Source organism: Lynx rufus, unplaced genomic scaffold, assembly GCF_022079265.1.
Source record: "Lynx rufus isolate CCGP_SWC_20201006 ecotype Redwood Valley unplaced genomic scaffold, mLynRuf1.p SCAF_11, whole genome shotgun sequence".
In the NCBI taxonomy this organism is placed as follows: domain Eukaryota; kingdom Metazoa; phylum Chordata; class Mammalia; order Carnivora; family Felidae; genus Lynx; species Lynx rufus.
In genome coordinates, this window is record NW_025814825.1 from 36,313,095 (window position 1) to 36,325,049 (window position 11,955).

Sequence of the window (11,955 nt, forward strand, 5' to 3'; positions counted from 1 at the left end):
CTTAGTTGAGCATCCGACTTTGGCTCAGGTCATGATCTCACCACTTGTGAGATCGAGCCCTGTGTTGGGCTCTGTGCTGACAGCTCAGAGACCGGAGCCTGCTTCGGATTCTGCGTCCCGCTCTCTCTCTGCCCCTCCTTCGCTCATGCTCTCTCTTTCTCTCAAGAATAAATAAAACATTAAAAAAAATTTTTTTTAATTTATTCTAAGAGACCAACTGGAGATGGAGACAGATTAATCACAAGCCTGTTCATCAGTGTTATACATAATAGGAAAAATCACAAGTGGAGTAAACACCAAAAAAAGTCAGGATTAATGAACTTTGTAAGAATTTGTAATAACATAGGAAAACGCTCATGATACGTTAGTTCCCCCTACGTGTCTAAATGCATGGAAAAAAGATGAAAATAAATCAAAACGTTAATGTTTTTATTTTTTATTGAATTACAGGTGATTTTAATTTTCTTCCTAATTCTTATCTATGTCTTTCAAATTTAAGCAACAAAACACATTGCTTTCATCATCAGGGAAAAAAAAGCATGCTTTTAAAGAAATCACACCATTATAAAAAAGAGAGTGAGTCTGACTAGCAAAGACATTAAAGAACAAAGTAATTGGTACTGGCACAAAAACAGACACTCAGATCAATGGAACAGAATAGAGAACCCAGAAATGGACCCAGAAACGTATGGCCAACTAATCTTTGACAACGCAGGAAAGAATATCCAGTGGAATAAAGACAGTCACTTCAGCAAGTGGTGCTGGGAAAACTGGACAGTGACAGGCAGAAGAATGAACCTGGACCACTTTCTTACACCACAGACAAAATGTGATGGAAGACCTAAACGTAAGACAGGAAGTCATCAAAATCCTCGAGGGGAAAGCAGGCAAAAACCTCTTTGACCTTGGCCGCAGCAACTTGTTACTCAACACGTCTCTGGAGGCAAGGGAAACAAAGGAAAAATGAACTATTGGGACCTCATTAAAATAAAAAGCTTCTACACAGCAAAGGAAACAATCAGTAAAACTAAACGGCAACCGACAGAATGGGAGAAGATATTTACAGATGACACATCAGATAAAGGGTTAGTATCCAAAATCTATAAAGAACTTATCAAAGTCAATACCCAAAAAAACAAATAATCCAGTGAAGAAATCGGCAAAAGACATGAATAGACACTTCTCCAAAGAAGACATCCAGATGGCCAACCGACACATGAAAAATGCTCAACATCACTCATCATCAGGGAAATACAAAGCAAAACCACAATGAGATACCAACTCACACCTGTCAGAATGGCTAAAATGAACAACTCAGGAAACAACAGATGTTGGTGAGGATGTGGAGAAAGGGGAACCCTCTTGCACTGTTGGTGGGAATGCAAACTAGTGCTACCACTCTGGAAAAGAGTGTGGAGGTTTCTCAAAAAATTGAAAACAGAACACTACAACCCAGCAATTGCACTACTAGGTATTTATCCAAGGGATACAGGTATGCTGTTTGAAAGGGGCACATGCACCCCAATGTTTAGAGCAGCACTATCAAGAATAGCCAAAGTATGGAAAGAGCCCAAATGTCCATCGATGGATGAATGGATAAAGAAGAAATGGTGTGTGTGTATACACACACACACACACACATACACAATGCAGTATTACTTGGCAATCAAAAAGAATGAAATCTTGCCATTTATAACTGCATGACTGGAACTAGAGGGTATTATGCTAAGCAAAATTAGTCAGAGAAAGACAAATATCATATGGCTTTACTCATATGAGGACTTTAAGATATGAAACAGGGAAGGGAAACAAAAATAATACAAAAACAGGGAGGGGGACAAAACATAAGAGACTCTTAAATATGGAGAACAAAGAGGGTTACTGGAGGGGTTGTGGAAGGGGGGACAGGTTAAATGGGTAAGGGGCATCAAGGAATCTACTCCTGAAATCATTGCTGCACTATATGCTAATTACTTGGATGTAAATTAAAGAATAAACAAATTAAAAAAAAAAAGAACAAAGTAATTGGTATGAGTGGTAAAAAATCATAACCAATCCACCTATAAATTTTCTCTCCAACATGGTAGCCTGATTTTAGGTGTCTATAACGATTAAAAAACCTGACAGCTTTCTAAAGGACAAGGAGTGTTGGAGTCAGACTTTCAATCCCTTTGGATATCCACTTCTAAGCAATCCTTTCCTGATACTTTCTTCTTGCAACACTACACAGGATTTCTAAGGAAGCAAATATTGCACACACACACACAAACATACACACACACACTCACATATATTGCATAAAGTCAAAAAAGTAAAGCAGTAAGAGCTGAATGGCAAGCACTGAATCCCTTCCCCACTTCTCACAGATGTAACTCCTCCTCCTGGCTGCTTAATAATTACCCATTAGCCCTTTCTCTCACAAATTAAGAGACTTTGAGCAGAGCACCGCCACCAGTCAAAAAACTATGTTTCCCAAACTTTCTTGTACAGCTAGACATTGCCATGTGACTAAGTTCTGGTTAATGAAATACATATGAAAATGTTATGGGGATTTCTAGAAATTTCCTTCAAAAGAGAAGTGCTTCCTTCTTCCCTTCATCCATCCAGCTGCTTAGAACACGGGTATGAGAGGGGCGCCTGGGTGGTGCAGTCGGTTAAGCGTCCGACTTCAGCCAGGTCACGATCTCGCGGTCCGTGAGTTCGAGTCCCGCGTCGGGCTCTGGGCTGATGGCTCAGAGCCTGGAGCCTGTTTCCAATTCTGTGTCTCCCTCTCTCTCTGCCCCTCCCCCGTTCATGCTCTGTCTCTCTCTGTCCCAAAAATAAATAAACGTTGAAAAAAAAAATTTAAAAAAAAATTAAAAAAAAAATAAAAATAAAAATAAAAATAAATAAAAAAAAAAGAACACGGGTATGAGGCTGGAGCTCCAACATAATTTTAGGCTGTAAGGAAAACATCAAGAACTTTGGAGTAACTAAAAAGGAGGAGTGTGGATGCCTAATGATTTCACAGAGCTATTCTGAAAGCCCTGGACTGCCTCCCTTCTTAGAGAACCTCAGGTTCCCTTCAAAAGAGAGAGGGATGCCTGGCTGGCACAGTTGGTACAGCATATGACTCTTGATCTCGAGGTTCTAAGTTTGAGCCCCACGTTGGGTGTAGACATTACTTAAAAATAAAAATCTTTAGGGGTGCCTGGGTGGGTCAGTTGGTTAAGCATCTGGCTCTTGACTTCAGCTCAGGTCATGATCTCATGGTTCATGAGTCTGAGGTCCACATTGGGCTCTGTGCTGGCAGTGCAGAGCCTACTTGGGATTCTCGCTCTCTTCTTTCTGCACCCCGCCCCCCAAAATAAATAAATACACTTAAAAAAAACCTTTAAAAAAAAAAGAGTGAGAAACAGACTTCTATCCTGTTTGAGCCATTTTAATTTTGGATTTTCTATTATGCACACCTGACCTAACTGTAACTGATACAGAAGAATGAGTGCACAGGCAGAAAGGCAAATGAAGCCTTGCTGATGGATGGTCTTACTCACAGCAAATGGACATTCTCTTGGTGGGACTCCTTGATTACAAGAAGGAAGTCAAGATGAGTAATAGAGGTCCTCAACAGGACTAAACTTTACGCACTGCCTCCTCAAAGAGTTCTCTATGTGTCATTACACGCAATTCATAAAAATTTGAACGAATTACTATAGTAATCATTCCAAGCCACTTTTTGGACCATTCTAAAATGGTACTATTGCAAAGTAACTTACTCCACTCGAATCAACCATTATCGCCCTCCTTTACATTGACAGATTTCCCAGATATCTCTAGACCCACTACCTCTAACTCCTGACCACTAACTTCTCTAACTATAATGTGACTTCTATCATTTTCTCTATGCTGTAACAATGGTGGGTAAAGTGTGCAGAATCTTATTCTCGCGTACCAGAAGATCATGTGTGTTCTCCTCCCCTCTGCTTCCTTCACACACAAATCTTAGAATGAACATTTTTAATGAAGCAGTAAAGAGTCCTTTTTTGTGTCTCTTAAATTACCATTTTTAAAAGTGATTATGCTTCAGCTTTGTGGAGATACAAGATGATATGGTCTTTTTTTTTTTTTTTTAAAGAACTTTTTTTTAACGTTTATTTATTTTTGAGACAGAGAGAGACAGAGCATGAACGGGGGAGGGGCAGAGAGAGAGAGGGAGACACAGAATCTGAAACAGGCTCCAGGCTGAGCAGTCAGCACAGAGCCTGACGCGGAGCTCGAACTCACGGACCGCGAGTTCGTGACCTGAGCCAAAGTCGGACGCTTAACCGACTGAGCCACCCAGGCGCCCCAATATGGTCTTTTTTCACAACAGCTTGCAGTCTAGTTCCTGGCACAAAGCTGCTCACTAGGTCCATCCTCTGGGATAGAACTGGGACTCGGCACTTTACTGGACTCACAGGTGAGTTGTCTCTTCCTGCTGTGGGAGTCCCAGGGACTGCAGGGCTGGTTTGTGTTGGGGCTAAGTTCTGTGGAGAGTTCCCTTTTTTCACTGAGTTCACCAATACAGGTACTGTGGCTCAGTTTCCAGGGATATTATCACAAGCAACATATACATCTAGGTTTAAGCTTAAAAGCTGTACACATAATAATTCTGGCCTCAATGACTTATAGACAGGGGATGGTAGAGGGAGAGACTTACTCCTCTTCAGTGTGGATCTGGGATCATTAGCGACTATTTACAAAGCTCTGGGCTACACCCAAGTATCATGCAACCCTTTGATAGCTATCAGGACTAGGACTGATAGCCATTTTTCTTTCCTGTCCCTGAAGAGCTTATCGGGTCCTGGAGAGTGCTGAGCATGGGTGGGGCAGCGTAAGAGGGTACCTTAGGGACACAGGTAGTGACAAGCTTGTCAGTCCAGGTGATCAAATGGCAGAAACCAATCACAATCTAGCAGACCAGGTTAGCATGAAAAAGGTTCCTGACCCACAATCTTTATCAGCAGAGATACCAGCACACCTTGGTGCCAGGTGGTCAAGGGTCATTCTGGCTGCAGCCAAGTGGGTCACAGCCGATCAGAGCTGACAAGGTTCAACAAGAGGAAACAACTATGAATAAGGTTTCAAGCACATCCAGACAAGCTCAGTCACATCCAGTGGATTCTAGCACCAGGGACAGTTCTGTGGGATCCAGGGCTTTTTGGGTTTCCTGTTCAGCAATGCTTGTACCCTGCCAGATTGACCCTACCCTTCCTGGGGGCATTTTTTATGTTCTAGAGTATCACACTTTTTAGGGTCCATACTGAGGACCACGAAGGCCTTGATTAGTTAGAAAAAAATCTAAGATTACCCTGGATGGGTAATCTCTTCCCATCTTCTAAGGAACCTTTAGGGCCCTAGGTTCCTCAGAAAAGCCATCTCCTCCTGGTTAGAATGAGGGGATACTGAGTGTGTGTGTGTGTGTGTGTGTGTGTGTGTGTGTGTGTGTGTGTGTACATGTGTCTGGAGTGGGGTGAGAAGAAAGTTGTCCATATTCCTCAAAAGTGCCACACACCATACACCAAGGGAAGAGAAGTAAGCTACCCTTTCAGCATTATGCACTGATGCTCAGCAATCAATGAGCCTATGTTCCAGGCCTGAACAAGAGGGGACCCTGATAGGATTTCTATCTCCCTTCCTGGCCTTCCATTTCCTTCTGTGTTTACATGTACATACTTTCTAACTTTGCTTTTCTTATTTCTTTTCTGCTCTTCTGCTTATCATGTCAGTGAACACCAGGCTCCAGAATCCAGAAAAATCTGGACACAAAATTGAAAAATCTAGGGAAAAGATCAGAAAGTGCTCTTTCTGTGAATGAGACCAATGAGAATAAGCAACAGTAAAAACTATAAAAATACTGAATATTTAGTATATACAGAGAATTGTGTTAGGTATTCACACACCTTTTACAGAGGCAGAGGATATATAAAAGGACGAGTATAGGTTCTGGAGCTAGACTGACTGGATTGGAATCTCAACCCTTGTGCTTATTTGCCATTACCTTACCTGTTGTAGGGGATAAAACAACTTGATGCATGAACAAAAACTGGCACAAAATAAAGACTCCATAAATATTAGCTGGTATTATAAAAAAAAAGGTGTCAGCTATTGTTATCAGCATCACACTGAATTCTCATGAGTTAAGTATTATTACGAGTTAGTTGTTAGTATTATCACTCATTTTATAAGTAAGGAAACTGAGGCCCAGAGAAGCTGAGTAACTTGTTAACATTACCAGACTGCAAAAATGGCCACAATACCTTAAAGCTTCTCCCATCAACAGATGGATTCTGTTTTCCCATCCTCTGACTCTGGGCCAGCACTATGACTTGTGTTGACTACTACAATGTAGCAGAAGTAACACTGCATAAATTCTGAACTTAGGCCTCAAGAGGTCTTGTGGCTTCCCTGCATGTTCTACTTGGGAACCCTGAAAGCATCATATGAAGACGCCATATTTAGCCTGCTGGAGGATGAGAGGCCACATGGAACAGAGATGATTCATCATCCCAGCAGAGTCCACCCAGACCTCAACAATCAGACCTGAGCCAGTGAGTTCTGACACAGACACAGAACCACCCTGCAGCTGAGCCAGGCCCAACACAAAATTGTGACCTAAATCTACAGTTGTTTTATGCAACTAAGTTACTTAGTAAGTAAGTAGCACAGCTAGTTTTAAAACTCAGGGAACCTGGCTCGAGACCCTGATCCTTAATATCCCTTATATTCTTCTTTATGTGAACGGGAAATAGAGGGTTTTTTCCTCTGGATAGTGATAAGTTTGATTAGTTGATAAGTATGACCTCTTACAATAAGATCTAGAGACAGATTACTGATAAGATTTACTTGATATCAGGGAAAACAGCCCCGCAAAACATGACAAATAGCTTTCCCACAAACGCTGCTGGAATCACTAGATGTCCACAGGCAAAACCATGAACGCTGACCTAAACCTTACACCTTCTACAAAAATTAACTCAAAATGGATCACACTCCTAAATGTAAAATGTAAAGCTATAGAACTTCTAGAAAAAACACAGGAGAAAATCTTCAGGATCGAGGGCTACACAAAGCTTAGACTTGACCCCAGACACACAATCAGTGAAAGAAAATACTGATAAATGGGACGTCATCAAAACAAAAAGACCTTTCCTTTGTGAAAGATCCTGTTGAAGGACTGAAACAACAAGCTATGTGTAAACTGGGAGAAAATCCTTCAAACCAAGGGTCTGCCAAGGACTAGTATCTAGACGGTAAAGGACTCCAAAATCTCAACAATAAAAAAACAATCTATTTAAAAATGAGAAAGAAACATTTCACTAGAGAGGATATAAAGACAGCCAACTAGCACAAGAGAAGATGTTCAACATCATTAGCCATTAGGGAAAAGCAAGTTAAAACCACACTGAAGGTATCCTTTCACACCTATCATGATGGCTAAAATCAAAGAATGACAACATCAAATGTTGGGGAAGATGAAGAGAAAGGGCACTGCTCATACGCTGCTGGGGTGAATGTAGACTGGTACAGCCATTCTGCAAAAAGTGTTTGGTAGCTTCTTATAAAACTAAACATGCAACTACCATATGACCCAGCAACTGAACTCTTGGGCATTTATCTCAGAGAAATGCAAACTCTGTCCACACAAAATCCTGTACACAAATGCTCACAGCAGCCTTATTCATAACAGTCAAAACTGAAAACAACCAGATGCCCTTCAATGGATGAACAGTTACACTAACTGTGGTATACTCATATCATTAAATACTATTAAGTAATAAAAAAGAACCAACGTGGATGGCTCTCCAGAGAATTATGCGGAGTAAAAAAATCCATCTCCAAAGATCACATACTGTATGACTTCACTTACATAACATTTTTTGAAATGACAAATTATAGAAATGGAGAATAATTAGTGATTGCCAGAGGTTAGGGATGGGGAGGAGGGGCATAGCTATAAAGAGAAATGTGAAGGATGTTGTGGTGGAAACATTCTTATATTGACTATATCAATGCCAATATCTGGGTTGAGATATTGGAAAAACATGTAAAGGGCATCAGGATCTCTCTGTATTAGTTCTTACAACAGCACATGAATCTATAATGGTCTGAAAATTCAAAACTTAGTTACAAAAAAAAAAAAGTAATGAACAAAAATAGCCTGTAGAAATTTTTGGGAGAACAACTACAGGTAACACCTTACTTGAAAAACTTTTAATTACTTAATCAGGCAGAAAAAACTACATAAAATTAATGTGTATAACTTAATGATTCTGTAGATAAGTATATACCGGTGAAACGATCACCACGATTAATGCCATAGAGCTATCACCTCCAAAAGTTTCACTTTATTGATAAGCACAAACACTTTCACCAGTAGGCTGCTTCCTTGCTTACTGTCTTTGCCCAATTCTGCCAAGTTACTTTTTTTTTTTTTCTCCTTTAAAACCTTGCTCGAAACACACTTCCAAACTTCCCATATATGTCTAAGTTTTCTATGGTACATACGAGATCTGGAGAGGGCTGTGGACTGGACCCAGGGCAGGAGACGCTGGCGGAAGGCCTGGAACCCAGAGCGGTAGACTTGACTCAACATGATGCGATGTGGTCACTGATCAAAGTATCTGTCGAAAGCAGTTTTAAAAAACATGAAAACGAAAATAAGACACAATTAATTTTATTTTCTTCCACTTCCTCATACTCTCAGAGCAAGAACTGGACTCTTCTCCTCCAACTCCTCTGTATCAGGGACACTCCCACCTGCTCTGTATGTAGAAAAGAGACAACAAATGGCTCCTTCCCAGGTCCCAACTCTATCCTTCCTTTCCTAGGACCTTAGTTTTTATGTAAGCAAATGAAAACTAACGATTATAAATGTTCGGAGTGACAAAAAGGTACATTGTTGTTGTATGGATACTTAATCTTCACTACAATTCCTACATGACTAGGGAGTCTTAAACAAAAAACAGATCTAACATCCAATCAGTGGCCTTCTCTACCTTCCTGCTATCACCTCCCAAAAGAACTCTGTAAACCACATATTTCAAATGTCTGCTTGACCCTAGCTGGCACAAGAAGAGGCTGGAAAGGCCAGAGGCTACTGCCATCTTTCTCCCTCCTGCCCACAGAAATCTAAAGCACACTCTTGCATCCCTGGGAGGGGGTGCCATGCCTGTGAATGACTGGCATTTCAAAAGACTACGGGCACATCTTGTGGAGGATGAGCACATGGCTAGAAAAAAACTTGAGCTGGGAATATGGTAGTTATGGATTATGGTTAGGGGCTCCCTCCTACATATACTCAGAGAATAAGTCACTCATTATTGCAGCTCTCATGCTAAAGAGAATTGCTGTTTTCAAAAGATAAGAAAGATACTGCATTCTCTTTGCTTGCAGGCTTCTTTTTAACTTTTGCTGTATAGATTGAATGGATTTTTTCCAACCCTCTTGAATATGTCTCAAAAGACCAGCAGTCAGCCCCATAGTAAAGTGAAACAAGGAGTGGCATGTGTTGCTCTACAATTTATACTGCCCAAAGGCACAGAAAGGGGAGAGAAGAGATTGGCAGGATACATCTACCGTAAAAGACAGGTCATCCAATAGGCATCAGAAAGTGCTAAGTGCTGTCTTTGTTGACTTCAGTTTGTGACAGTCTGGAAGATCCCAAGAGAAAATTATTTGCATAACACTGAGCATGACAAAAGCCCACGGTCTTGTGTGCTGCTTATATAAATCCCTTCAGTAATTGTTGCTAAACAATTATTTACATACAAATTCTCTAAGAGGAACACCAAACGAGTAAAATAATCAAACTGTGACACTAAAATTCTAGTTCCATCTCCTTCATGAAAACTTCCTCGGCAACCCTAGCATCTGAGGTTGGATATAATTCTACAGATCGGCTTGTAACTGCTTCATGTATTACTGTTGCTTTTCCCAACAGGATCATAAAGTTCTCACTGACAGCATGGTAAACTGTACAGGGAACATAGATTTTGGAGTCGGACAGATTTGGGTTCCAGCTCTGCACTTGCTAGCTGTGTGCCTTTTGGAAGGTTACTCACCTAGATTTCTAAGCCTCAGTTTCCTCTTTTGTAAATCAGGAACGGTAACAGTAAGGACCTCGTGGGATTACTGCGAGAATTAAATGAGACAATACGTGGAATGCGTGGGAGCAGCATATGCTCAACAAATGTCAGCTGTGCTCCTTCTTTTAGGCACTAAGGATGGCCTACCACTTCCTCTTTATTTCCTTCAGGATGTGTCACGGGCACAAGAATTCAATAAATATTCTGACAGACATAATCAGTAATTATACTGACTGTTTACCTCTCTCTTATCTAAGAGTAACTGAGAGCTCTGAATGTTCAAGGTCACTAACTTACTAGGTTCAGCGCTGACCTAAAACCAAGCCTTCCTGGCCTCTCCCCTGTAACACACGGCCTCTGACTGCAATGGATGCGCTCAACAAGCAGACAGCTGATTCCAGGGAGCAAAGGGTACGTTGTGTCTGTGTGTCTAGACTCCATGTCATCCATTGGAAAAAGTTTCCATGTTTTGACTCAGGACATTTCTCAAGTACCTCTTTTACTCGTTTTAAACAGAATGCCCTTATCTTACTGACTTAGAGAACTGAACTTTAGTCCCAACAAACTTCACCCAGGAACACGGGCTTGGTGTAAGGCTCACCACTTCAAGACAAAGACCCGGTGATACATCTCGCCCCCTAAGAGAGCAGGGGCGAATGATGCGGGGGGGCGGGGGGGGGGAGGCAAAGCGGGGGGAGGGAAGGGGGCGGGGAGTCTGGCGCGCCCTAGTGTGCCACACTGCAAAGGGCGGTCGTGAGCGAACTCCCCCGCTGCTGGGGGCCTGGTTTTGAAAGGGAGGGGGTGACGAAAGCCCAGGCGGGCCGCGGGGGACCGCACACGGAGGCCGCCGACAGTGGGCGTGTGGCCAATTACAAACCAGGGCACATCACCAGCAGCGAGGCAGGTGCACTGGAAGCTGGCTCCGGACTCGCGGAGCGAGAGGTGTCCCCCAAGCCTTCGGGCCTCCACTGAAGGAGCCCTCAGCTCCTCCGTGTGGCTGTACTCAAGGGCGGCCGCGGAAGTCGGGTGTCCCAAGCTCCTAAGACCCTAAGGCCTCCCCGCCCGGCCACCTGGGAGCGCCCCGGCGGCCAGCGCGCCCCGGGATGCTCAGCCAGCCGCCATCGGTCGGCGCGCGCCCACACCCACACCCACTCGCCGGGTCGGCCTCCCGCCCGGCAGAAGCCCTCGCAGCGCCCGCGGGCCGGCGCGCACCCCTTTCCCGGCAGCGGGCCAGGCTCCGCATCAGGCCCCGCGGAGGCGCCGGCGTCGCGCCATCCCCGCCGCCATCCCCGCCGCCGAGTGCCTACCTCACAACCAGCACCCGACCCCGCCGCACGGCCGGCACTGCACGCCGGACCGATTCTGGCGCCGGCTTACTCCCCTTTTGCTTCCGTCCACGTCCCGCAAGATGACGTTACGTCAGCGGCGGTGGAGTAAACGCAGGCCGCGGGGCCTCCGCTGCTGACGTGGGGCGAAGGGCCAAGCCGGAGCTACGCCGCGGCAATCGCGTAGGCGCCTTGGAGAATACGGTCTCCGCTCCACGTGGCGCGCCCCGCCCCGCCCCAAGGCCTCGGTAGACGCCGGGAGGCGGGGCTCCACATCTCCGGTGCACGTCCACGTCCCTTAGGGAACGGGGGAAGGGGCGGGGGGCCCACGGGGCTTCCCAGGGAGGCGGGAAAGGAGCCTGACTCAGGTAGCTGCTGGTAGGTACCCGTAAGGAGTGTTTGTCAGAGTTGACCTCATCTCCCAAGCGCACCTTAAATAGGTTGGATCAACTCGCACATACCTGTATTTACAGAACCCACGCTCTTTTGCTGTTTAAATGCGAAAATGTCACTGTGATAAAATG

General features: G+C 43.8%; 1 protein-coding gene across 4 annotated transcripts in view; it reads right to left on the minus strand.

Annotated features, from left to right (window-relative positions):
- The window catches only part of ALDH18A1 (aldehyde dehydrogenase 18 family member A1), a 41,871-nt gene extending 30,363 nt beyond the window's left edge, over positions 1 to 11,508 (minus strand). For all 4 annotated transcript variants that reach the window (XM_047073209.1, XM_047073207.1, XM_047073208.1 and 1 more), the window contains exons 1-2: positions 11,414 to 11,508; positions 8,527 to 8,642 (exon numbers count right to left, since the gene is read on the minus strand). In XM_047073209.1, the coding sequence (XP_046929165.1) occupies positions 8,527 to 8,614 (88 nt within the window). In that variant the 5' untranslated portion in view covers positions 8,615 to 8,642; positions 11,414 to 11,508. The remainder of the gene's footprint in view (positions 1 to 8,526; positions 8,643 to 11,413) is intronic.
- Between the last annotated feature and the right edge of the window lie 447 nt (positions 11,509 to 11,955).